Here is a 26,552-nt window from a genome sequence, read left to right on the forward strand (position 1 = left end):
GTGTCCACCAGCCTCCTCTGGAGCTTGTTGCTCAGTCGTCCCCAGCGGGGAGCAAAAGAAGACCATGATGCATCTTCAGGGAACCGGACGCTGCTGGAAAGACCCAGCATGTGGGTGTGGAATGTGGAATGTGGAATTCTGACGACGGGGCTTGGGTTCCGGGAGACATCCAAGCGGCGTCTGAAAGTGGTGGAGGCAGCAGCCAGACCCGTGCATCCACAGCCCAGTTAGGGTCCCTCTGGTCCATGCACACCTGGGGGGAGAGACTGTGTGCTTTCTCTTGGACCTGTTCCACTCAGCCGACTTGATTAATATGCCACGTAATGCCATGCAGCCGTGACAGCCCCACGTGCTACGAAGGAATCACTATCCCACACCCCCTTTCCGTGTCCCATAGCCAGGTACACGTTGGGGGGCCTTCAGGGAGGAATGGGCCACGCACAGGCATCAGAACACATACATCCCAACAGCCCCGTTTACAAGGCACCTGCCTGGGACGCAGAGGAGGGCAGAAGCAGCAGGACTGGATAAGTGACCAGAGTCCAGGGCAGTACTAGTATGTGGGAATGAGACTGGGCAGAGGGCTGGAAAGGAGGTTGTGGAGAGCGGGGCATCCACGTCTACTTCCATGTTAAAGCTGCGGCTCTCGAAAGTGAGGAAGACGGCGGGCAGGGGACACCAGAGGCCATGATGTTACCCGGCTGAAAAGAGGTAAAAGCTAGAGCCCAAGGGGGTGGCCAGGAGACAACAAAGAGGAGAAGCACTTACAGTAGACTCTCCTGGATTTGAAGGTAGAGGATGAAAGGGAAGAGGAAGTCTAGAATAGCTTACAGGGGAGGCGCTCTAGAGGATGGCGGTGTCATGGAGGACGTTTGAGAACAAAGAGGACGTTGATGAGTCAGAATCCCAGTCAGATGGGCTGGGACCGCCTGCTTAGAAGCTCCTCTTATTTTTACCACCATGGGCCATCCTGAGTGGGATGTATAGAAAACTATAGTATAGCGTAATTGACCGGAAGCCTCCTGTGCTGATCCAAACAGATTAGACTCAGGGGTCTGAAATGCAAGCCTGGAGGCTATTTTTGATCCAAATGACACATCTTCAAACTTACCTGGTTCTAACTGCAGCATGTCCGTTTGCAAACTGGGCAGCCTCTAGGTGCAGCCCCCGGCGCCAGAGAACAGGACAAAACCTCGGGAACCCTGGCAGGAGGGTCTGGTTTTCATGAGACTTCACTTGCTTTATTTATCAAATCCAAGGCCACGGGTGGCTTCCTGCCACTGTTTAATAATAACTATACCTAACGCAAGTTCCTTGGGGGCAGCCAGGGAAGCCAGTCCCAGAGCACAGGCTGGCATCGTGCTCTGCCTCTGGATATCTGCCAGGCTGTCTGAGGCAGCCCCCGGGGATGAGCGGCTCTTCCTTACCCAGCTCCCTAAAAGGGAACTTCATTGGATTCTCCTTGCCCAGTCTTTGCAGGGGAAGCTACGGAGCTCAGCTTCAGTGGGGGCAGGAGGAGACCAGAACAATGGACCACCAGAAGTTGAGGGAGGGGCTCCACCATCACCCAGGGGGACAGGAGACGCTCCAGGTGGTTCGGCAAGTAGGATGCAGAGCTGAGACTAGAATCCTGCTTTCCCGGGGCCTCCTGAGGCCAGGAATCTTCTCACTGCTCTCCTGAGTGTGTGATTGCTGTTAACCTCACCAAGAATGGCGGCTGCAGACTCCACTTTCTTGCACCGCATTGTGGCTCTTACAGCAGGCAGGGAGCCAGGAGGCACCCAGACCATCTTGTCCGTTTAGATTCTGGGCTTATGGATAAGATCTTGTTTGCTAGAGGGGAGCACTAAGGGGGGCTCTTCTGTGACACAACCCAAGTAATATAGGAGCTTCCCTGCACACCCCAGAGGGCAACCTGGGCAAAAGGACAACTCTTGAGCCCCTCTGTCATTGGACACTGGGTGAAGACACCACACCAGAGACCACAGTCGCAGCCACGATGCACGCAACGCCCACGGAAACACACGCTGCCAGCCGCCGCCTTGGAGACGCTGGGAGTCAGAGAGGCAGGCGGACAGGCGGCAGGCGCACGTGGCCCGAGCGGGAGGGAAGGCCGCCGTCCTTCCAGCCGCGCGGCCGGCCGGGCGCCCCCTGGAGGGCAGTGGGAGAGGGACCGGGGCGCGAGCCAGGAGGCGCGAGCAGCGGCTCCGAGAGCTACCAAACCGACGGACGCCGCGGTGCGGGCCGGACGCAGGGCCGCGCCGAGGACCGGAGGGTCACACAGGCCGACACTCACCGGGAAAGCGGCGTGGGCTCGGGCGCCTCCCCGGAGGAGGCGGCCGACTCGCCCCCGCAGCGCGGGCGGGGCGGGGGCGCGGGAGGCGGGGGCGCCGTCGGGGCCCTCCCCTGGCCCCGCCTCCCGGTCAGCGCCCTTGGCCGCGGGCGCGTTGTTGGTTTCGGGTTGTCAGGCAGCCGCGGCGCAGGCGAGGCTGCGAGGGACCCGGCGGCGGTGGGGGTGCGGCTCGGCCATGCCCGCTGTCGCGGCCTGAGCCCCTCCACCTGCCGCAAGCATGAAGGACGGCAGGGACTCTAAGGACCAGCAACTCATGGTGAGACCCCGTCAACCTCCTCCTCGACCCCATTCATGGCAGCCGGAACCCAGACTCTCGGTGGGCCACCGCAGAGAGGTCCTGTCCCCTTACCCACCCCCACCCCCCACTAAGAGGACACTCAGGATCAGGGGCTAGGACTGTCCAGAGCAACTTTTCCCAAGTCCTGGATGTCAGAAAGGCAGGCATCATAGCCATCCTGCTATGGCCTGAAAAGTTAGCCTGGCTTCAACCCCACTTCCCTTTACACCTTCCCACAGGGGGACGCCCCTCAGTCCCCTGTGCAGATGGGTCTCTGGAGCAAGACTGCTCTCTGGCCCAGAAAAGCAAGGGAGAGCTTGACTTATCTGCCAAGAGAAGGAAGATGGGAGTTTCCTGGTAAACCAGGGGCTGCCAGCCCGGTGGGGGTCAGGAGTTTAAAGGGACTGAGGAACACAAGCAGGCAGATAAGAGCCCCCACGGGTCAGAGGAGCTGGCAGAGGGTTGAGAGTGGCTGGCTTTTGGGTTGCAACACAGGTGCTGTCCAAGTTGGGACTCTAAATATTTCAGAGAAGTGTTGGAAGCAACCAAGATGCACCCTTCACAGAGCCCTGGGGTCTGGGGCAGAGGAAGAGATGTGAGTAGGGGGTATGGGAGGCAGGTAGAGACAAAGACAGATTTCTGGTTCTCAGTGGAGCCAGGTCAGAATGATGAGGGGGAAGCCTCAGTGACCCCAAGGCCACTGCTTCCTCACAGCCCCCTCCCCATCCCCTAACTTCTGAGATGGGGGATAGGGCCTCCAGGTGGGTGGTGATGTAACTAAAGGATAACGCAGCCCCCAGGACTCTGTAGGGTGAGCTCGCTGCAAAGTCAAGTCTTAGCCCCAGGTCCCAAGTCAGCCGGGGGCTCTGGAACGTCCTCTCTGGCAGTTTAGAATTGTCTCTTTGAAAATGGCTTGCCTTGGCCTGCGTGGTGCGCACCCCTGGGGCAGGGATGGAGGGGCCTCTCCTCCCACCGGTGGAGTGTGATTGAGGAGGCGGGCAAGGAGGATCTGACTGACAGTGAAATGCCTCTCAGAGTGGATTGTTCTCACCCGGCCCAAGGGTGCATTAGTTAGAGCCACATGTCCAGCAAGTATTTCCCCTTGATCAGCAGGAGAAACAGCTCCCCATTCTTTTGGGGAGACCATGCCCAGGTGAAGACCCACCATCTCTCTCTGGCTGCAGGACAGAGGGAGGGGGCGCCACTGATGGCTCTGTCCTCGGGTGGGAATGTGGTCACAGGTTGTCAGCCAGAGGAGGGGATAGTTCCCTCGGCCTCCATCTCACCGCCACTGACCATGTGCGCACAGACCCACAGACAGGCTGCTCTAGTGCCAAGGGCTCCAAGTTCAAAGCCCAGGAGAGTTGCAGGTGCTTAATGTGTCTGTGTGACTGATGCAGCCAGGAGGAACAGACAGCTCTCTCCCCCGGGGCTTTCCCTGAGGCACAGGCTCCTGGGAAATTCACAGACTCAAGCATAACCTACATTCTGTGGACCTGGTCCCCTCGACCTAGGTGCTAGCCTTGAGCCACTGAGTTTTCCTTAAGATGAAGGAGGACTGGGATGGCTGGACAGAGAGGAACCCCTAAGGCTTGTCCAGGGGTGGAATCCTTTCATCCTTCTCTCTGTGGACCCACACAGCCCTCTCAGTCTAATGCTAGGGGTCTGGCCTTCCCTCCCAGGTGGCGCTCCGGGTCCGGCCCATCAGCGTGGCAGAGCTGGAGGAAGGAGCCACCCTCATCGCCCATAAAGTAGATGAGCAGGTATGTGAGGCTGTGGCCGGGAGCTGCAGGGCAGGGCAGAAGTCTGCTCACGCCTGGTGAGGCCAGGTACCGCCTCACCTGGTGGGGGCAGGGAGGGTCCTTCTTCTACCCTCTGAACTCTTGGCTGTACTAGTGATGACATCATCAAGGAAACCAGAGTCCTTCTTCCAGGAAGCCTCCCTAGATTGATGCAAAGGGAGCTAAAGGCTTCTCTAGCCTGGGTGGACCCTGAGCCCCTCCATCCAGCCCTGAAAAGATTCACACAACTTCCATGTGCCCCACCTTACATGATGTTCCCACCTTCATGTATCTGCTACCCAGAGGCCACGGGTGCATAGGGTCTAGAGAGAACACTCACCTCCAGACTGTTCATCTTTTGCAAAGTCTTTGGATGTCTGTTTGCTCTCTTGGTCCTCCTGTCAGCATGATGAGGGGGCCAGGGTGAGGCCCACCTCCGTTTACACAGGAGACAATAAATGTTTATCAAGTACCCATAACACACCAGGCACAGTGCTAGGAGCCAGAAAACTACAGAGAATAGAAAAGATCCTGTTTTCCTTCTGTTACCTTATAGTCCAGTTCATAGAGATGAGACCTTAATGAAATAATTAACTCACAAGTTTGCAGCCAACAAGGGCTGCAAAGAAACACATGGTGCAATACGAGTAAAGGGGTACTTGATCTAGTCCCAGAGGTCAGGGAGGGCTTCACTGAGAAATGGTGCTTGAACTGAAACAGGAGGGAAGAAGAAGAGGTCATTAGGAGTGTGCTGAAGGGAGAAATTTCAACCAGAGGGACTTGCATGTGCAAAGGCCCTGTGGTGAGAGGGATTGTGATACGCTTGGGTAACTGAGAAAAGGCCAACGTGGCTCAAGCAGGAGAGACAAGGGACGAGAGGTGTGAGGTGAGGCTGGAGGTATGGGCAGGGGCCAAACCACATGCTCTGTAGACCACAGCCAGGATGTTTGTTTGGGTAGGTAGGCTGAGGACAGGAGGGTGGAAATGGGCACAGAGGTGGGGGCAGCGGCAGCAGGCTTGGTGCCCAGGTAGAAGCATCATCGTGGTGTGGCCTGTGGGGAGCCCGAGCTACTGAGCTCACCTCTGCTCAGTAGCTGCTGCAGTCAGCTTCTCCTGAGTGCCAAGGATGTGCCGGGGGATGTCAGAGGAGTTGGGGTGGCACTCTGCCATACAGAGAAAGGCACAAAGTGGGCACCTGCTGGCCCTAAGCCTGGCAGCCTGGACCCGGGAAGCCCAAGGGCCACAATAAGCAAACCATAGGGGGCCAACACAGCCTGCGATGCTGCCTGCCTCCGGGCTCCCTGGGGGCTGGTGCCTGCCCGACCTCTTCTTTCGGCCCCGATGAGCTGCGGGCACGGCAGAGCAGGTGGTACCAGCCTCCTGGTTTTTTCCTTCTGCCACCTCTTGGAAAAGGGCAGCCTTCCTCAGAGACCTCAGGGAAGCAGGGGATGGCTGGGAAGACCCCGTCTAAAGGCCCAGCGGGAGCAGGGGGAATACACACGACGGTTGTGTAGGGTAGGTTCTGCCGTTTGCCAGCTGTGTGGCCTTGGCCAGGTTGCTTCCGGAAGCCTCCGTTGCTTCCTCTGTAAGTGGGGACAGTAACCAGAATGCCTTCTCTAGAGGGTCTTTGGGCGCTAATGTCTGCACAGTGTTTCCCCAGGACCTGGTACACAGTAGGCACTTAATAGCTGTGAGTTATCATCTATTAGGGACTGAAAGGGCCCAGGGGTGCTGGACTGGCTGATGAGAGGGATCAGCCGAGAAGAGCCAGAGAACTTGAGAGGAGAAACCTCCTTCCAGGCAAGGCCACTCCCTGTTTGTCCAGCCTGCTCCTAAGGATAGCAGGTCCTCAGGGTGGGACAATGACGCTCTCTCTCGGCTGCTCCTGGCTCCCAGCCGGGATGGGGGCTGACAGATATGAACTGATGCTGATGGAAACACTCTGGTCCAGGGCACAGCCCACACACGGCAAACACTGGCTCCTTTCTGTCCCTGCCAGTGGAGAGGGAGGCTGAGCAGTGCCTCCGAGAAGGTCCCGGGCTGGGCGCTCCCAACAGGGCTGCTCCTTTGTCGGTCTAGACCTGCAGAAGGTGGTCTAAGCAGCGTGGGCTCGGGGCTCTCAACACAGACTCCGGGCCCTTCAAGGAAAATGCTGGGCTTCTGGCCCTGAATATCTTCTGTCTGCACTGGGTTCAAGGCTACACTTGCCTGGCCTGCAGTTTGAGAGAAAGAAGTCACAACAAACGGGAGGCTGAGAACCTTTGAAAAACCAGCCATCCCTCAGGTGCTCTGTCCCCCTGACCAGTAAGGCCCTGGCAAGCAGGAGGTGAGGACACAAGAGTCCAAGAAGCAAAACGGACAGCCAACATCCCCAGCCTCCTACGCTAACCAGGCCCGGCCCCCTGACCTCCATCCCTCTCTGGTGTCCCCCCCACAGTTTGTCTGTGGCACTGGCCCTCCAGGCTTGCATCACTGGTCCTGCAGGAGGCTGGGGGCTGCAGGCTTGGTCAGACTCACCGATGGGCCAGCTGCCCACCTGGAGCCCCGCTCCTTCCTCCCAGGATCTGGAGCCTGGTGGGCCAGGAGGCTGAGTTTAGGGGCATCTCCAGAGCAACATGGACAAGGAGTCTCTTCCCAGGAAAGGTGTGCAGCGCCCTGCCTCCTCTAAAGAGATGTCTACTGGGGAAGCAGAGTTGGCCTTTACCTAGATGCTTTCCATTGCTCCCCTGATTGTGGTCCCCCTTCATGGCCCAGCCCCACAGAGGGGCTCCCCTACCCAGCTTCTCCTGGCCTGGGATTCTGGGCTCTGCCTCCCTCTGATAGATGGGTAACTTCGCCCTGCTGGTGCGATCTTGATCCTGCGGGTGGGTAGCCACTGAGAAGAGCAGCCCAGAGGTCAATATTGAGGGCCCGGCCATCGGTGATCAGCAGGGAGTGGTGCTGCCAAAGGCCATCAGCTGGTGGGTCCTGAGTGGGGAGAGGTGGACCAAAGCGTCCATCACCCGCTGGCTTGGGCCACCAGGAGGGTCCTAAGACAGCCCTGCTTAGGGTTTAGCATTGTCCTCCTGGGTACCAGGGAGACATTGATCTCTTGGCTTGGCAGAGGTGGACACTCACACAGCAAAATGTCCTCGGGGCACAAGAGGCCAGTGTGCCTGGATTCTGGGGAAGCTGAAGCTGGAGTTACAGTTTGGATTTGTAAAGAGGGACAGTTCAGGTGCCCTGGTCTTAGGGCCCTCATTTGATTCAGGACCATCATCGGATGCCTTCTTCAAAGTCTTCATGGGCTAATGGATGCCCAGTGCTTACTCAGTGCCTGGCATGCAGTAGGGGTTTAAGGATGTTAGTTTATGTCAAGGGCTGACTTACTGGTTGGTTTCAGGCCCCAGGGTAAGTGAAACCTTGGCCCACTTTCTGCCCTCCCCTCCTGGTTTCAGGACTGTCCATCTGATGGTCCCTGATTGGTCACTGTCACACATATGTGTTTCTGGAAGAGTGTGGTAGGAGCTCGGTCTCCTAGTAGCATCTGGGGCGGGACCAGACACTGGCACGGGACCTCTCAGTGGTGCCATGGATGACCACCGGGTGCAGGGACAGCCTGAGGGGCTGGTAGGGCCCAGAAGTGCCAGGGCTGGGAGAAGAGACTCGAAAACAAACAGGCATCCTCTCCCCATGGCCTGCTGCCCCTCCCTCGCCTCCCAGATTGTTTATCCACAGGATTTAAGTCACCGGACCAGATGCATAATCCTGTAATTGGTCTTTATCTGCTCAAAGCCCAACGGTCACCACCACTCGCCCATTCCCCGCCCCACCCCATGCTCCTAGGGTCCAGTCCAGGAGCCGTGCCAGGGGCCTCCGGGTCCTGGTCTCCGTTTCCTCATCAGAAGACAGGACATCGAGACCTGGCTCCGCCCAGCCCAAGAACTGCTGAGAGGATTAGAGGAGACCCTGCAAGGCGGAGCTTTGCCACACAAGCGTGAGGCTATTGTGAAGGACAAATAAAGTGTAAGGTGACAGAGGCCGAGCGACAGAGACAGGGAATGCTGGGGTGCAGCCTGGGCGCCTTCAGCCCACTTGCCTGCCTGGGGCTGGGGCCTCCCTGCACACCCACTATCTGGATGCTTCTTTGCCCTGTTGCCTCCCAGAGCTGAGCCTGGTGGATGGTGACCGGGAGCAGATCGGAGGAGCCTTTCCCTCCAGCCCTCGGCCACCATCCCGCCCATCTCCCCAGCCCCTTCCCGGCCCAGGATTGCCCGCCTCTATAGACCCGCCGGCTCCAGACAGTTCCTGTAAATGGGATCATCCCACATGTGGTCCCTCCTGACTGGCTTGTTTCGCCCAGCCTGAGGTTTCCCAGGTTCATCCACGTTGTCACAGCTGTCAGAATGTCATCCTTTTTTTGTGGCTGGACAGTGTGCCATGCCATGGGTGCTCCACATTTGGTTGATCCATTCACCAGTTGGCACTTGGGTTGTTTGCTGCCCTTTGACTGTTCCGAATCATCCTGCCAGGATGCGAGGGTTCTGACCCTGAGCACCTGGATGGGTACAAGGCAAGCGTGCTGGTTAAAAAGACAGCTTTGTGGGGCCCAATTCCCCAGAGATCCCAGTTCAATGAATTCAAGCAGCGCCTGGGAATCTGAATTTTAAAGCTCCCGGGGGCCTCTGATGACGGCATCTGCAGACCCGTGGGAGATGCAGTCCTTGACTGTCGGTCACACGTCCCCTTATCCCGGGCCTCAGGGTGCTCAGGGTCCTGTAGGCAGGTGGGGACCTGGCCAGGAGATCGGCGAGGCGTGGCTCTGTCCTAAGCAGCCAGCTGGCCCTTGGTGGCTTTATGAACTCAGCTGGCTCAGTTCTGGTCTTTTCAGTTTAGCCTGAATGCTGATGGGGCCCAGAGACACCTTTCCTGGCATCAAAATCTCCTTTCTTGGGTTTCCACAGGATGGTCCATTTACAACTAGAAATATGGCCAGCTACGAATTCTCCTTCTTAAAGAAAAAACAAAAACCTAGAAAGAGCCTTACAGGGATGATAGCCACCTGGAATCAGGCTTTTGTTTTCCTGCATCTGGTGTATATCCTGAGAATAAAAGCACTCTGGGCTGGGCTCCCTGGGCTGGAAGTGACATCTCCTAGGCTGGGGCCTCCCCAGGTCCCCATTCTCTGCTGAGGCTTCCTGAGTGGATGGGAGGTGTTGGCATGATATCAACTCTCAAGGCTATGGCTGTGTTGGTCCTCCTTGACTTCCAGATAGAGAAAACCTGAAGCCCAGAGAGGTGGTGCAGTTTTCTCAAGGTCACACAGCAGTGTGGAACCTGACTCCAATTTGCACACCCCTTCCCTTGGAGATTTTGCTACCGGTCTCAGAGGCTTAAGGAGGAACAGTCTAGGTCAGAGGTTTTCAACTGAAAGCGATTTTACTCCCCAGGGGAGTTACAACTGGGAGGAGGCTGTGCCACTGGCATTGAGTGGGTGAGGCAGGGCCGCTGCTGAACATCCAGCAGTGCGCAGGACAGCTCCCCGTGGCAGTGATGCAGCCTGAAGTGTCAGCAGGGCCAAGACTGCAAAACCCTGGTCTAGGTTTAGCCATTGGGAGGCCAGAACGGAGCCGGTTCAAACTGCAAAGCCGATCAAAGCCCTGCAGCTTAGTGACGCGGCCGGAAGGACTCCTCTACCCTTTGCTCATAGTATTTCTCACCTAGGAGATGCTGGAGGGAGTCTGGTCCCTACTGGGGACACAGTCTATGGACGACATCCTTCCCCGAGCCTGAGGCCCCCTACTTCCCTAGTGGATCTTGGGTTTCCAGGCCCAAAGCTAGAACTGGGGAAATACCAAATGAGCATTGCCTTAAAACAGGCCTGGAGGTGGGGGCAGTGGGGGCAGGGAGAGGTCAGGCTGGGGCCTCTGCTGAGTTAGGAGGCCTGGGGCTGTGGGGACAGAGCCCAACCTCGGTGCTGCCCACCTGCCCCACTCTAGACCCTGCCTCCCACCCTCCCGCCAGCCTTAAGGAGGCCCCTGTGCATCCCGTGTGAGCAATGTCCCCTTTGAAACCTCCCAGAGGCAGGTGCCCAGCATACTGCAGGCAGGAAAGCTGAAGACTCGGGGACTGAGAAAGAGGGCTCCCCTGCCGAGCCCACCACTTCGGGGCTGACAGAGGGGCAGGCCGGGGGTCCACCTCAGGTTGTGGCAACCCTCCCCCACCTCCCTGCGGCAGCTGGGCCTGCCTCGGGGGGCGTGCCAGTTTGCAAGGCTGCTGTGACGAAGTACCCCTGGCTGGGGGACTTCAACAGTAGAAATATGTCTTTCACAGTCTGAGGCCAGACATCTGAAGTGCTGCCTCCTTCTGAGGGCTGCGAAGGAGAATTTATCCCAGGCCTCTGCTCTTGGCGTGCAGACGGCCGCCTTCTCCCTGTGTCTCTTCACATCGTCCTCCCTCCGCGCGTGTCTGGGTCCAGCTTCCCCCTTTGGATAAGGATGCCAGTTAAGAACCACATTCTAGCTTAACTAGTTACATCTGTAACAACCTCTTTCTAAATAAAGTCACATTCTGCGGTGTTGGGGGTTGGACCTTAACATTTGAATTTGGGGAGGATACAGTTCAACCATGCTGGGTGGGCCTCACCCCAGGAAGGCCACTGCTGATCCCCAAGAGGGAGGGGCAGGAGGCCTGGTAGTTAGGAGCCTGGACTCTGGAGCCCACCAACTCTGAATCCAGCCAGCTCTGTACTTGGCAGCGCAGCTTTGGGTACGTCACGAAGCTGATTCCGCCTTACAACCCAGCAGTGATAAGAGCCCCCACTCTAGGCTGTCAGAGAAGATGAGGAAGTGTGTGCAGAGCAGGTAGCGCTGCAAAGACGGCACATAGTGCTTTCCCCTAGTGTGCTTTCTTCGCCTCACATTTCTCGGCCAACTCCTACTCATCCTTTGAGATTCAGTCCTGGCACCACTTCTTCCAGGAAGCCCTCCTGTCATGCAAAAGCTGGATCAGGGAAGGTGCCCCTTCTCTTTGCTCTGAAGGCTTCTTGTAGCCCGACGCTTGTTATTCAAATGATCTGATCCCCACTCGACTATGAGCGTCAAACCCATCTCACTTTCTCTCCCTCCCCGGGCCCTCACTTAATGCCTGGTACGGAGAAGGTGCTCAGGAATCGTGGTCACCGACCTGAACTCCCTGTGCTGCTCCCCGTGGCAGTCCAGATCACTCCCCGCAACCCCGACCCCCCACCCTTCAAGGCTCAGCTCCAGTTCACCTGGCCAAGGGGCACAAGGCTCCATTGTTATGCCTGAGTGGTCAGGAATGGGGGTGATGCCCTGAAAGGTGGGGCACGGGGTGGGGCCCAGACAGATGGAGACCCAGACAAAGCCCTCTTTTAGAGGGGATAATGGTGGCCATGCTTACAATGTACTGATTCAAGAGCCTGGCTATTGAAGGAACCAAATGCCCACGGTGCCATGAACTTGGCAGTGTCCAGAGGTCATTTGAAGGTGATCAGTGGGTGATGGGCATCAGTGCACACTGCTCACCCTCTCCTCCTTCAAAGGCCCCCAGAGGGTGCCCCTCAGGTGGCTGGCGCTGCCAGCAGGCACAGGAGCGCTGGCACTGAGGGTGAGAGCTGGACACCTGGTCAGGTCCTGTTGCATCCTGCTGGGACCGGTGACTTGTGGGCGGGTTTATCTTTATTTGGGTCTGAAACTTGATCCAGGCTTCTGCTGCTGGTGTTAGGGCCTGAGACAGGAACTGGATCCTGGAAGAGGCTTACAGGGCACTGGGGCTGAAGCCCTGAGGCGGTGGCTGGGGACAGGTGGGCACCCCAGGTATAGCCGAGGCCCAGACGCCCCGCACACCCCTTGCTCTGACCACCCAGCCTTTGGCGATCTGTGAGGGGGGACTCAGTCAGTGGCCTCATTCTTCCCCTGCCTGTCTTGAGCATCCCCTCTAATTGGCTTACCTGGAGTCCCATCTGATTGGCTGAGATCTCTGGGTGAGGCTCCCGGGGTCGGGCCTCCTGGACAGCTGTCTTACCTCTTCCTTCTTCCCTCCTCTACTGAGAATCCCAGAAGGGGGCCCTGCCGGGACACCCAGGGTCTTAGGCCAGTTTAGATGCAGTGAGCGCAGGTGTGTCCGGACCACAGGAGTCCAGGTAGTGAAGGAGCGGGGGTTGGTATCAGAGCATACATAGAATGCTGGAAGGAGTCTAGTGGGAGTCTCAAGGCTGTGGCCATCCCGGTGCTGGGCCTCCTAAATCCTGGTGCTTGACGGGGGTGCACCCAGAGGGACCCACGTGGATCTCCCATGTCCACGGAGCTGGGCTGGGCTGCCAACTCGGCCTCCCACTGCCTCACCGCCAGCTCCCTCTGTCCCTCGGAGTGACTGCCCCTCATGCCTTGGCTGTCACTCGCCCTGGCTCTGCTGCTGACCCAGGAAGGGGGCTCCGTCACTGTCTCTGCGGCCTTGGGTGGCCCAAGGACAGCCCATCCTCCTCATTGCCTTGTCCTCTGTTAGGACTCAGTTTACCTCCTTGGCCAGGGTCATATTAGGTAAGGCCAAGCTGAGTGCTGGGACCTCACCTGGATGCAGGTAACTGCTGAGGGACTGGGCAGGAAACCCTCCCAACCCCGCAAGGCCCCCTGGGAGCAGATGGAGCGGGGAGGTGAGAGCAGGTGCAGGATGCAGGGCAGGGCGCCGGCCCACAAGCCAGATCGCCTGTGCTACTTTGTGCCTCCGTTTCCCGCTCGGAGAACAACAGTAACACCCATCCAGCCCTGGAGCACAGCCGCGGCTCACTCCCCCCACCCCCAGCTCCCGCCCCGGCTGTCTGGCATGAGCCCAGGTGCTCAGGTAGCCCTGGACACAGAGCATCATCCTTCCCGAGTCCTAGTGAGGAGAGGCGAAGTCAGTGCTGAAGGCAGTGTGGGACTCCTGGGTGACCACCAGCATTCCCTTGGGGACTTTTGCAGATGGTGGTTCTAATGGACCCAATGGAGGACCCCGATGACATCCTGCGGGCGCATCGCTCCCGGGAGAAGTCCTACCTATTCGATGTGGCCTTTGACTTCACTGCCACCCAGGTGAGACACAGCCTGGGCCTGGGGACACACAGGATCCCCTCTCTGCACAGGATCCCCTCTCTGCCCTCTGCCCCACTCAGGAGGGAGCCCTTAGGGGACCCTGCCACTGATCCTCAGCTCTTCCTCCACCACTTGTAGCTTCTCCCCACCACGTCCCCAGAAGCACAAGAGCCCCCTGCATGGACACACCCTGGTCAGCAGGCAAATGCCACCTGACACGGGGACCCATACAGCTCATCCCACAGGTGGCCCTGTGGGAGCTGGAGGAAGGTGCTTGAAGCCCATCTGGTGCTGGGAGGAGAGCCTCGGGGAAGCTGACACCCTCCCAGGGACCCCGTCTTGCCCATCTGTGGGATGCTCCCACGAGCAGATGCAATGCGTTCTCTGGGCCGGGGCCCGGGAGCCAGCCGTGAGGGGAGGCATCTCGGGTGTCCCGAGCTCCATTTCAGGCTGGCATCCCCCCCAGGGGTGAAAGCAGAGACACCCGTCCCCCACCTCCCACCCCCACTTCTCTAGGGCCGAGGGCTCTCAGGACAGAAGCTGCTTCTGCTGGGGGCCAGGAGGTGCCACTGGGCATGTGTGCTCTGCCCCACCGGTGCCCAGGCCCCTGATGGCTCTCCTCTTCCCTGCAGGAGATGGTGTATCAGGCCACCACCAAGAGCCTCATCGAAGGTGTCATCTCAGGCTACAATGCCACTGTCTTTGCCTATGGCCCCACAGGTGAGGGGGAGCCCAGCCCACGGGAGAGGACTTCATGCCCCATTGTCCCTGCTGAGGATCAAGCCCCCTGAGCCCCCACCACAGAGCCAGTCTGGCCCCAGCTGGAACAGGAATCAAGGATGCGGCCGATCCAAACCGCCCGCCCCCAGGGCCCTCTGGACCCAGAGCCCCATCCCTAGCCAAGGATGCTCTCTTCTCCCCCGCTCCACCTCCCTGGCCACCTGGGAGGGCCCAGCCCTGAGGACAGACCCAGTTTTTCCAGGATCCCCCGAGCTCCCAGGTCCCACTTTGCTCACCCACCCACCTGCTCTGCCCCAGGCTGCGGGAAAACCTACACCATGCTGGGCACAGACCACGAGCCTGGCATCTACGTTCGGACCCTCAATGACCTCTTCCGTGCCATTGAGGAGACCAGCAATGACATGGAATACGAGGTGTCCATGTCCTACCTGGAGGTGAGCCCTGCCCCCACCCCCGCTTGGACAAGAGGCCCGTGGGAGGGGGCTGGCCCACCTAACTGAGGCCGGGTCACTGGGCAATCTCCTGGGGTGCTCAGCACTGCTGCTCTCCCATGTGCATATTACTGGCCCCACTTTATAAAAACCTGAGGCTCAGAGAGGTGAGGCAACCAGGTCAAGGTCACACAATGAGTGAGGGAGTAGGGATTCAAACTCAGGACCCCAGGGCTTCAAAGCCGAGCCCTGCCCCTTGTGCCACACTCCAAAGTAGCCTTGTCCCTGAGCACAGACCTCAGCCACCCTCCCAGACGCCAGCCTCCTGGGCCCACTCCTTAAAGCCGACCGTGTCGGCCCTGCCAGACTACGTGCAGGCACTTGGCGTATACAGGTACAGGTGAGCACCGCATATATGTAGGGACAGGCTTGGACCTGCCAGCCTTCGCTACCTTGTCACAACCCCTAGTGCCCACCTGTGGAAGTGCTACCACCAGGCAGTGATGGGTCAGCGGGGGTGGGAGCACACAGAGGCCAGAATAAGCAGGAGAGCCAGTGGGCTAGACTCCATCTGGCTCCTGGCCTCCCTGGCTCCCTGCGGGAGCTGATAATCTCCTGGGTGACAGCTCAGGAAGGGCAGCGAAGCATTGCTGCCAACAGCTGCTCCAGCCAGCATGGTGTTGACTCAGCCAGCAAGTTGCGCTTTGGGGGCCTGGGTCAGGGTGGGGGAGTGAAGATAGCATAAGGGTTGCCTAGCAACAACAGCGCAGCCAAGGATCTGGTCCCATCCTCTGCCTGGTGCCCGGCCAGCCTGCAAAGGGAGTCCCACTTGGTTGTGATGACTTGTGTACCCTTGACTCTGGTAGCCCGATGTTTCCCTCTAGATGCTGAAGCCCCCTTATGCCCACCCCATAGAAAGAGGAAAGGGTCTTTTTCCTTAACCAGGGTTTCCCTGAGAAGAGCCTGGAGCTCTGACCCTTTAACTGAACCTCTTGCCTTTGGTCTCCTGTTAATGTCTGTCCCCTGCCCCTCCCAACCCATCCCGGCAGATCTACAATGAGATGATCCGGGACCTGCTGAACCCTGCCCTGGGGTACCTGGAGCTGAGGGAGGACTCCAAAGGGGTGATCCAGGTGGCCGGAATCACCGAGGTCTCCACCATCAATGCCAAAGAGGCGAGTCTTGTGCAGCTAGCTGGGGCAGTGGAGAGGAGCACTCACCCGTCTCCAGGAGGGGATGGGAGGGGGCTGGGCAGGGCAGCCAGGGAGTAGCTGCCCGCTCAGCTGAGGCTGGGGCAGACACAGAGGATGCTGAATGACAGCAAGAGAGGGACTCTCACACCTGCCTCCATGCCCCCAGCCATGCTGACCCAGTAGGGGCTGAACAGGCAACCCCACCACAGCCTCCCAGGCCCCATAGCACACGGGGGTGCTGGCCCACCCCTAGCCTGGGCCCCTTCCCAACCTCTCAGATGCAGGATGTGGGGGCATCCCCACGGGTCCCCAGGAGTGGCCTCCCTTCCTCTGTCCCGCCCACCCAGATCATGCAGCTGCTGATGAAGGGGAACCGGCAGAGGACCCAGGAGCCCACGGCCGCCAACCGGACGTCCTCCCGTTCCCATGCCGTGCTCCAGGTGGCCGTGCGCCAGCGCAGTCGGGTTAAGAACATCCTACAAGAGGTGCGGCAGGGCCGCCTGTTCATGATTGACCTGGCTGGCTCTGAGCGCGCCTCCCAGGTGAGGCCGGCTCCCCCAGGGGCTGCGGAGAAAGAAAGGCTGGGATGGCAGGGCAGGGATGCTGGCCACCAGCTCCCCGAGGGATAGGGATGGGGACTGTCCCAGAGAGGGTGGGTATGAGAAGGTGCCCCAGGGAAAGTGACTGAGGAATGTCGCAGAGGAGCAGGAAGGGAAGGGTGGGGTGGGGGATCCTGGGGACAACCCCAGGGGCTGTTTGTGGGAAGGGGGCTGGGAGTGCAAGGATTTCTCTAGGGAAGGAGACTGTGGCTGCCCTGGAGAAGAGGGGAAGCAGGTAAGAGAATGAGTGGGCCCAGATGCGGAGCAGGGGTTGGGGGAGACAACATCCCCTGCGGGGGTTGGGGGGACCCTGGGCAGAGCCCAAGAGGGGGTTCTGCCAACCACATCAAGGGGAGAGGAAGGTCCATCACCCATGTCTCAGCTTTTGTCCCCCACCACTAAGCCCTGGTTCTTGGCTCTGCCGCCTGGGCCTCAGTCCCCTCCTGTGGGTGAACTTGGAGGTTTCATGGTCACCTGAGCCATGAGGCTGGGTGATGTCAGTGATCTCACTGAAACAAATGCAAGGGACAAATACAGCGCCAGGGAGAAGTAACAGGGCTTCGTGTTTGAACATGCGGGGTTGGCGTAAACAGAGAGGGGTTGGAGAACACACTTTTCTCTTCCAGTAGAGGCCTGAGGGCTTCCTGGAGGAGGGGTACAGGGGAGCAGCCAGTAGGAAGGAAGAGGGTGTGCCCTGCAGCCACTGGAGCCAGCAGGTCCCATCTTCACCAGGCTGGGCAGAGACACCTCCTGAGGGCAGCTGTAGGCAGAGTGTCCTTGGACTTGACCCTGTCCTGCTCTCACACACACACACTCTTCTTTCATGCTGTCACATATACACATACAATTCACACACACTTCCTTCCTTCTCCCTGAAGCCTGGCTCGTCCTCTACAGCCAGATGCCTGTGGTCCAGCCCTGGAAGAGACAGAGGCTCTCAGCCCTCCTCCGAAGCCTCCTGTCCCCACTCTTGCTCAGAGCCCTTCCGGTTCTCTTACCTTCTCGAATGCCCTCTGGGACCGCTGCTGGAGAGCAGGATCGGGCATGGCTATTCTGCAGAGCCCCTGGGGGCGGGGGGGGGGGTTATCACCCAGGGAGGGGAGTTACACCCGCTGCACACCACTCCCCACCAGACGCAGAACCGTGGGCAGCGCATGAAAGAGGGGGCCCACATCAACCGCTCGCTGCTGGCCCTGGGCAACTGCATCAACGCCCTGAGTGACAAGAGCAGCAACAAGTACATCAACTATCGCGATAGCAAGCTCACCCGACTCCTGAAGGTACCGGCTGCAGCCGGGCCCCAGCACTGGGCACCAAGGGCGGGTGCCAGATTCGCAGTTAGAAATACAGGATGCCCAGCTGCTTGGATTTCAGATAAACAACAAGATCTGTTTTGGTATGAGTATGTCCCATGCCATATTTGGGGCATACTTAAACTAAAAAAAAATTACTTGTTTATTCGAAATTCAAACTTAACTGGGTGCCTTATATGTTACCTGGCAACTCTCACCACAGAGTGGGCAGCAGGGAGGGGAAGGGATCTGACCCCTCTACCCCAGCACTGTAGGTCTGAGGGAACCGGGAATCGTCTGGATTTGGGGGTTCAGGTGCACAGTCAGCCTCACAGTTCACAGAGGCAGCTGTTTGGGGGGCCCACTCATGGGTGGGCTCTGTGTTCAGTGCTTCACCACCACCCCCAAGTTCCTTTCATCCTGTCAGCAGCTCTGTGAGTTAGTGGATTACTATTTCTATGTGCAGATGAGGAAAGGGGGGCACAGAGAGGCTAAGTAACCTTCCCGAGGGCTCAGACTAGTGAGTGCGGGATGTAGGATGCAAACAGAGGTGTGTCTGGGCTAGTAGGAAGGCTGCAGTTGGCCTCACGCTCACTGGCCATCCACCTGCCAACATGACCGCACCTCCAGGCTCGGGGGTTGGGGCAGTTAACAACTGCCAGCTTGGAAACCGAAATCCAAGGGAGCGAGGATTTAGAGAGGTGAGGGCGCTTGCTTGTCACTGCTGCAGCAAGGACCTTGACTCCCCCAGCCTTCATACTGAGGTCCCCGTCCCCACACTCACTCCAGCCAAAACAACAGCACCATCAGCAGTTGGAAAATGGGTCGGAAAATGGGGGGACCTGGGAGGCCAGAGGTGATGGGGAGGGGCCCAGGGCCCCATGGGGGTCTTTCCCCTCTGGTTCCCAGCCAAGCAGGGCTGCAGCCTTTCCTTGTTCTTATATAGAGAGGAGGAGAAGGGGAAGCCGGAAGACCCTGACCCGGATACTAGAAATTTTCAAATCTGAATTTTGGAGAAGAAACCGGAAGACGGATAGGGTGGGGCAGGGGGGATGGCAGAGAGGGAGAGGAATCTGGACTCTTCCATTTGATGCTCCATACCAGCACCTGTAGTGCTGTGTGTGTGTGTGTGTGTGTGGCAAAGGGTGCGAGACAGACACACACCAAGGGCACCAGAAACAGCCAGGCAGGAGCAGGGTCTGGGGAAGCAGCCCCCTGCTGACCACAGCCCCGCCCTCCTCCCCATCCAGGATTCCCTGGGGGGAAACAGCCGGACGGTGATGATCGCCCACATCAGCCCAGCGAGCAGTGCCTTCGAGGAGTCTCGGAACACGCTGACCTACGCCGGCCGGGCCAAGAACATCAAGACCAGGGTGAGGGACCCCTGGTCTGTCCCCCCAGAGCATGCCTTCCTAGGCCAAGACTCAAGCCCCTGGGCTGATTTCAGGCCCTGCCACCCCACCTCACACACTCTGGAACCAGCCACCGTTGCACTGGCCTCACTCCCCAGTCCAATGTCACCCCTGCTCCTTTCCCTGTACCTTCAACACCTGTTGCCTGCCAGGAAGCCCCCAGCTCCCGAGGGTCCCCTTCTTGCTCAAGGTCTGTGCTCCCCCAGCCCCATCATCCCCTCCCATCTTCTTGTTTATCTTTTCAAAGCCCCTTATCGTAATCGTCATAAGAGAGGTAACTGATACTGATCCCTTATGCTGGGCCCTTTAACAGATCATCTCATCCGATCCTCAAATAAGGCAGGCGTTATCACTGTCCCCACTTGACAGCTGGGGAAGAGAGTTAAGTGACTTCCCAGCTGGGCATTGATGGCGCTGAGACTAGAACTGGGTCAGCCTGGTTTCCAAGTCCACGTTCTCACCCTCTCTGTTGAACGTGTTAGAATCCCCGCTATGGCTTAGGGAGTCTGTTTCCACCTGTGTGGGTGGAGGGATGGGAATTCCGAAGCAGAACTTAATGAGCATTCTCCTGACACTACAGCTTGCCAGCCACTATTCCAAGTGCTTTGTGTTTTATTCCAAACCTTGGAACCTAGTGGTGGGAGGAGACATGTCCTTGATACCGTGAATTGATAGTTCGGAATATTATTAGTAGCAGGAAGCGCTGCCAGCAGGAGAGCTGGTGCTCCCATGGGGCTCTTTGGAGACTGTGAGTAGGACTCTGAAGGATGGGGAGGAAATTTCAGGAGAGAGGGAGAAGTGAGGAAGGAAGGAGATGTTGTCTGTGGTGTGGGAGGGGGACGAGCAGGATGGTTCCTGGGCTAGAACAAAATGTTTGAGCTGGAGCAGTGAGCCAAAAGAAAATCTAAAGAGTCAGTGGTGGGCCTTCAGCACTCAGGAAGGAATGAGAGCAATTCCCCCAAGGAGTAGGGAGCCACTGAAGGTTGAGTGGGGGAGGCAGCATTTTAGGAGTATGGCTCTGGTGGAAGCATGCAGTGTTGTTGTGGGATTGGAGGCAAGGAGGCCATTGCTGGCACCCAGAAAGATGGGGGGAAGAAAAAGAGGACCCCGCAGGCAAGCCCTGGCACCTGGGTGACTGAAGCTGCTCAGCTCTCAACCACGGTCCCCCAGGTGAAGCAGAACCTGCTCAACGTCTCCTACCACATCGCCCAGTACACCAGCATCATCGCCGACCTGCGGGGCGAGATTCAGCGGCTTAAGTGCAAAATCGACGAGCAGGGTGGACGGGGCCAGCCCCGAAGCCGGCTGGAGCGGAGCGACATCCGCCACATCCAAGGTGTGTGAGTGGGTCTGCATTAGTGGTAGCCCGCTTCCCGAAGGCCTTCCAGCCTGTCTCAAATTGCTCTGGGGTCAGGCAGCACTGGGTTCAAAGCCAGACTCAGGCTCTTTCTGGCTGAGTAGCCTTGGGCTAGACATCAACCAGTCTGAGTCTTCTGTCCTTCCGCTGTCAAAAGGGATCATGATCTCTGCTTCGGAGACTTGATGTGAAGATTAGTGGATATCACACGAGTGGGGGACATGTGGGCATTTGGCTGTGGGGGGCATCACTCTCAGGGCTGCAGCGCAGGGCTGTGAGACTGTGCCCTACATCACCGGAAGAGACACTGTTCTCTTGTAGATTTTCTGTATTTGCTACAATGATTTTCCAACAGATGGCAGTAAAGTGTCTAAGGGATGCCTTTTATTCGTTGACAGAAAGATGCTTTAAAGGCTGCGGAAGCCCAGTTCATACAGAGGAGCTGGGAATCACCTCTGGGTAGTAGCCTGAAGATTCCAAGTGAAAGGGCATGTGTGAGGAGGTGGTAATCTAGGAGGTCTTTCTGGAGGAGGTGGTTGCACAGGAAGTTGTTTAGCAAGAGAGGGAAGGATCCCAGATGGGCCCAGACTTTCCTGGCCTGACCCTACCTCTTCCCCTGACCACCTCTCACCTCCCATCCAACGGGCAGCCGAAGTCCAACTGCACAGCGGCCAGGGTGAGCAGGCTGAGATGGGACAGCTGCGGGAGCAGCTCATCAGCGCTTTCCAGGAGCAGATGGACGTGCGGAGACGCCTGCTGGAGCTGGAGAACCATGCCATGGAGGTGCAGATTGACACCTCCCGCCACCTGCTCACCATTGCCGGGTAAGCGCCCCTGGGCCTGGGACAGGGTCTGGGAGCTGGAGCTGCACGCTGTGCCCCCATAGCCTGAATCCCATGTCTCCCCCTGGGGCTGGGGCTGCGGCAGCTGGGAGCACGAGAAGTCACGTAGGGCACTCAAGTGGCGGGAGGAGCAGCGGAAGGAGTCCTACACCAAGGACGACAGCGAGAAGGACTCAGACACAGGTGACGACCAGCCAGACATCCTGGAGCCCCCCGAGGTGGCCTCAGCCCGAGAGAGCATCGCTGCCCTGATGGGAGAGCAGAAGAAGCTGCGAACGCAGAAGGTGCCCAGGGTTCGAGGGTCTGGGAGAGGGGGTTTGAGAGGCTCCAGCAGGAAGGGGCTGGGGTGGGGGTGGGAGCATAGGAAGAGTGAGACCTGGGAGCTCAGGCCACGCAAATCCTCTGTGACCTTGCTACATTTCTTCACCTCTTTGTGCCTCACTTGTTCATCTGTGAAAGAGGAGTGTCGTGTACATGGGGGGTAGTCAGAGCCCTAGCAGGGTTGTTGGGAAGATAAATAAATGCCTTTCACATATCAAGGACTCAAAAAATGGGGGCCAATATTATCATTAGGATCTTCCAGATAAGAAATGTCTGCCTTCTGGAGCACGTCCCAACCAGGGGACTTCAGGGTACCACGAGCCCTGAGGGTATCAGATGGGCTGGGGTTGAGCAGATCCGAGGAGCTGATGCGAGGAGTGGGTTGTGGTGAGGGCGGCAAGAAGGTAGGCACAGGGGGCCGCTTAGGAGACGCCCTTGGTTGCAAGGTCCAAGATACAGCTCCAAGGGTAGACCTCGGCATGGAGCTTCAGCCGGGAGCCCGGAGTCTAGCGACTGGAGGGGTGGGGACAGGCCCAGCGGCGGGCGGGAGCGGCCCCTGGCAGGCTGCCTGGCGCTGACCCCGTGCCCCCCCCCCCCCCGCCACCCCGCCACCAGCTGGCGCTGGAGCAGCGCTGCCGGGAGCTGCGCGCGCGGGGCCGGCGCCTGGAGGAGACCCTGCCGCGGCGCATCGGCTCCGAGGAGCAGCGCGAGGTGCTCAGCCTGCTGTGCCGCGTGCACGAGCTGGAGGTGGAGAACACCGAGATGCAGTCGCACGCGCTGCTCCGGGACGGCGCGCTCCGCCATCGCCGCGAGGCCGTGCGCCGCCTGGAGCAGCACCGCAGCCTCTGCGACGAAATCATCCAGGGCCAGCGGCAGATCATCGACGGTAGGGCCCGCGCCCCGCGCGTCGGAGCCACCCACGGGCCCCATAGACCCACAGAGGGTCCGAGGGCACGAGGGCACGCCCTGAGCCCTGCCTCTCCCTCCGCAGACTACAACCTGGCCGTTCCTCAGCACCTGGAGGAGCTGTACGAAGTGTACCTGCGGGAGCTGGAGGAGGGCAGCCTGGAGCGGGCCACCATCATGGACCGCGTGGCCTCTCGGGCCCTGCAGGTAGGTGGGCGCCTGAGCATGCGCACAGGTGCTGAGAGAGGGACTGATGCCTGAGGCAGTGCCTGCAGGTAGCTGGGATGCAGGTGGGGCCAGACTGGCTGGTCCCAGGGATTTGACCCGTTTTTTCTTTTTTTTTTTAACCCCACCCAAAGCTTTGCCAAGCCTGAGTAAGGTCCCTGTCCTAGGGCATTCGTCTCTGGCACTTGTCCCCACTGAGGGTCTGAGGGTTAGGGTTGGCTATCTAAGACATTACAAATGGCCCCAGATGCCCTCCCAGGAGACCAGGCCACCACACAGTGTCACAGGGGATGCCTAGCAGACCACAGCTGGCCCCTTGGGACCCAGAACTCAGGCCCCCTGCCCTCTGGGGCTCCCAGCCCGTGTTACAGCCCCAGACACCCTGTGTATCTTCGTTACCCTGCACTGTTACTTGGGTCAGGACCAAATGTTGTGACTATTTGCGCCTCCCTATTCCCAGGACAGCTCCTTGCCCAAAATTACCCCAGCAGGAACCCTGCTAACCCCCGAGTCCGACCAGGAGAGCGTGAAGACGCTGAGCTCTGAAGCCCAGTGCCTGCAGAACAGCAACCTCCCTCCCCTCCGCACAGAGAGGTGAGACCAGGGACTACTTCCTGCCAGTCCTGCCTGCCTGAGCCACTACAGCCTGTGCCATGTCCCAGGGATGCCAGTCCAGCTTAGGGCTTCCTGGGGAAGACGGAGCAGGAACGAAAGAGGAGAGGTGGCCCAGGTCTGGAGCCAGGACTTCTGGGTTCTCGCTACCTTTATGCAAACAGCTCTCCCCTGGGTGGGTGGGACTGCAGTGGAACCTGCCTGGTCAACAGATGCCCATTGTCCTCTGCCAGCCTCAGTGATGCCAACCATGTGTTCAAGGCCAGTCCCCGGGCCTGGCAGGTGAAGAGCTCCTCTGTGCCCACCCCACCCCTCATCCAGATCGGCAGCCTGGTGACCCAGGAGGTGAGCACTGGGCACCACTGGCCCCACAGACTCCCCTGCTGTGGGTGGGCATACAGGGGTGGACACCCAGTGGTCGGGAAGGACCCTTTCCAAAACAGCCCCCTGGGGGCATAGGCTTCCCACTGTGTCCAATGGCTTCTCTTCCCAACCAATTCATCTTACAGGGCCCCACTCAGGACAGCCAGGTCAGCTTGAGCAGCTGGATCAACTCTTCCCCCGACAGCAGTGAGAATCTGTCAGAGATCCCCTTGTCCCGCAAAGGTGTGCCCCCGGCCTGCCCTGTCAGCCTGAGCCTGGCATCATCAAAACTGCTCAGATCACCCAACCCAAAGCCCTTTCCTGCCTTCTGCCCGGCTGCTACCCATTCTAGAAAGAAAGAGAGGCACCAGTGTCCAGAGAGGATTAACCACCTGCTCTGTCCACACAGAGCTGGGGGACACAACCAGAAATCAGAATGGGGGGCCCATGGCACTTAGGAGCATGCCCCCTCTTCCCACTCAGAAATAACTGTAATAGCAGAGGTAGACTGAATGCCTACCCCCTGGTCATAAGCTATGCCCATATCTCTGTTCTTCACAACATCCCAATGGCGTTCCATTTACCATCCCCATCTTACAGATGAAAGTAAAGCTCAGAACTTTGCCTAAACTTTCTTAAATAGCAAGCAAGTGGGAATGCTTTGGCAGAGGAGGGGTGCTGGAGGTGCAGGAGGTGGGTGCAGAAGGAGGTGATCCCGGATTGGATGTTCCTCTGTCCAACTGCAGAGAGGAAGGAGATCCTGACCAGTACCAAGTGCATCTCAGTGAAGGCCGCCAGGCGGCGCTCTCGGGCCGTGGGCGCCGAGGGGCGCCACCTGTTGGCACCTGCCATGGAGCGCAGTAGCCTATCCCTGCACTCGCTGAGTGAGGCTGACGACTCGCGGCCGCCTGGTCCTCTGGCCTGCAAGCGGCCGCCCAGCCCCACGCTGCAGCACGCTGCCAGTGAGGACAACCTGTCCAGCAGCACGGGCGAGGCCCCATCACGGGCAGTCGAGCGTCGTGGCGATGGCCCTGGGCCCTGGCTGCATGGCCAGAAGCAAAGCCTGGACAAGAAACGGGAGGAGTCGCTGGAGGCGAAGAGGAGGAAGCGGAGGTCCCGGTCCTTTGAGGTCACAGGGCAAGGGGTGAGTGGAGAGGCAAGGACTGGGGAGTCTGGGCCCCTTCCTTGCTGGTGGGGGCCTGAGGGCTAGATTCCTCCAGAGGCCCCAGGACACCTCTAGCTGTGAACCCCCCTTCCATGCCTCTGTCCCCTAGGCTGGCACAGCAGCTGGGACCCACCCCCATAGCAGGTCCCCACGCAGCTCCCACCTCACCTCACTGTTCTCCAACCAACACAGCTCTCCCGCCCCAAGACACATGTCCTGGGGTCCCGTCCCATGAAGAGTATCTTGGATCACAGAACACCAGTGTGTGGGCACCCAGCCCCTGGTATCCGGCATCTGGGAAAGGTCACACTGCCTATGGCCAAGGTCAAACTCCCTCCAAGCGAGAACACAGGTCAGTACCAGCAAAGGAAGGAATGGGGAGGGGGGAGGGGAGCCCTTGGCTAGTTCAAGGGGGAAACAGGTTGAGCTCCCTGCCCCTATGGCTGCCCCTTGCTGTAAACAGGGTTCTCAAAGAATGCCTGTGGGACTGGCGTCTTGGAGTTGTGCCCCTAGGAAGCTGAAAGCCACGGGGTGATCAGAGAGGGGATGGAGAGGCATTCCTAAAAGCACTGCTCCTGACCCTTCCCTGCTGCAGGCCCTGGGGACTCGTCACCCCTCACTGTCCCCTCCAACCCAGCTGCTGTTTCCCGAAGGGCTATCCGGGAGCCCCGCCTGCCTCACGGTGCGAGCACCCATGGCAAAGATGGACGCTTCCGACATAACTGAGGGGCCCTGCCAGTAACTGGCCTCCTGCCCCCCAAGACTGGATGGGGTATAGTGGGAAGTGGGAGATGGAGGCTGGGCAGATGGGCATGGCCTGGGAGCAGGAGCTCAGGATCTCAGAAGGCTGGGGCTCCTGAGACCCAGGAATTGTGAGGGTGCCTGCCCAACACTTTGTTGCTTTCAGCGCCACGGGGAAAGGGAGGTGAGCCCAGGAGGCATGACTGGGGTGACAGGGCTCCCCAGCCTCCCAGCCCTGGACAGAACCCTGTTGCCAAAACTTTGTTCTGAAGCCTGTGGCCAGACTTGGCCTTGGAAATGGGGAAGGAAGCTGTTAGTGGGACAGGGCCTCTGGGCCCACACCTGGGGCAAGAGCATCCTGGATGGTTGGAGAAGGAGCCACCAGGCACTTCATATACTATGGGAACGGGGGAGGGAATCTGATTTTGTTACTTGGCAGTGGCTCCCCCCCTCTTCATTTTTTAACAATAAAATCCCATTTGGGTCTTGATGGCTGTGTTGGAAACTGGACATTGTCTGAAATGTTGGGTGGCCATGACTGACGTGGATTCAACCCAACTCCCTCCCCCATCCCCACCACACCCCATTCCCCTCTGGCTGGTCTTATAGCACCAACCTGCAAACACCTGGAGGAAAGTGGTTTTTTTCTAGATCCTGAGGTCCCTCTCCAGGAAGGGCGGGGCTATAAGGCCTCCTCCTGCCAGCCTTCATACCTGCCCAGACTCCCTCCCAGGAGAGATCAGACTTGGAGTAGTCCACAATCCAGATGAGGTGGTTACCCCCTGAAAGTCCAGGCTCAGAAATTGTTCAGCTAAGCCCCTCCGCTTCAAGGTGAGAAAGCTCCCATGAGGGGTACCTAGTACCCTATTT

At 58.8% G+C, this 26,552-nt stretch overlaps 1 protein-coding gene across 1 annotated transcript; it reads left to right on the plus strand.

Annotated features, from left to right (window-relative positions):
* Window positions 1-2,471: 2,471 nt before the first annotated feature.
* Window positions 2,472-26,172, plus strand: KIF19 (kinesin family member 19). The gene is made up of 20 exons (XM_072939523.1): window positions 2,472-2,609; window positions 4,313-4,393; window positions 13,372-13,482; window positions 14,115-14,202; window positions 14,521-14,657; window positions 15,704-15,829; window positions 16,195-16,389; window positions 17,580-17,726; window positions 18,989-19,111; window positions 20,321-20,486; window positions 21,157-21,331; window positions 21,435-21,633; window positions 22,286-22,556; window positions 22,662-22,783; window positions 23,262-23,395; window positions 23,647-23,758; window positions 23,923-24,019; window positions 24,523-24,920; window positions 25,134-25,293; window positions 25,537-26,172. The coding sequence occupies exons 1-20, from the start codon at window positions 2,571-2,573 to the stop codon at window positions 25,665-25,667; spliced, it is 3,012 nt and encodes a 1,003-aa protein (XP_072795624.1). The 5' UTR covers window positions 2,472-2,570; the 3' UTR covers window positions 25,668-26,172.
* The last annotated feature ends 380 nt before the right edge of the window (window positions 26,173-26,552 follow it).

Source organism: Vicugna pacos, chromosome 16 (assembly GCF_048564905.1).
Source record: "Vicugna pacos chromosome 16, VicPac4, whole genome shotgun sequence".
In the NCBI taxonomy this organism is placed as follows: domain Eukaryota; kingdom Metazoa; phylum Chordata; class Mammalia; order Artiodactyla; family Camelidae; genus Vicugna; species Vicugna pacos.

Bases quoted from the DNA above. Each gene is read 5' to 3' on its own strand.
- KIF19 (XM_072939523.1), top strand. From the start codon at position 2,571: ATGAAGGACGGCAGGGACTCTAAGGACCAGCAACTCATG. The intron at 16,390-17,579 runs GTGAGGCCGGCT...ACTCCCCACCAG, and splicing joins GCTCTGAGCGCGCCTCCCAG to ACGCAGAACCGTGGGCAGCG. The intron at 19,112-20,320 runs GTGAGGGACCCC...ACGGTCCCCCAG, and splicing joins CCAAGAACATCAAGACCAGG to GTGAAGCAGAACCTGCTCAA.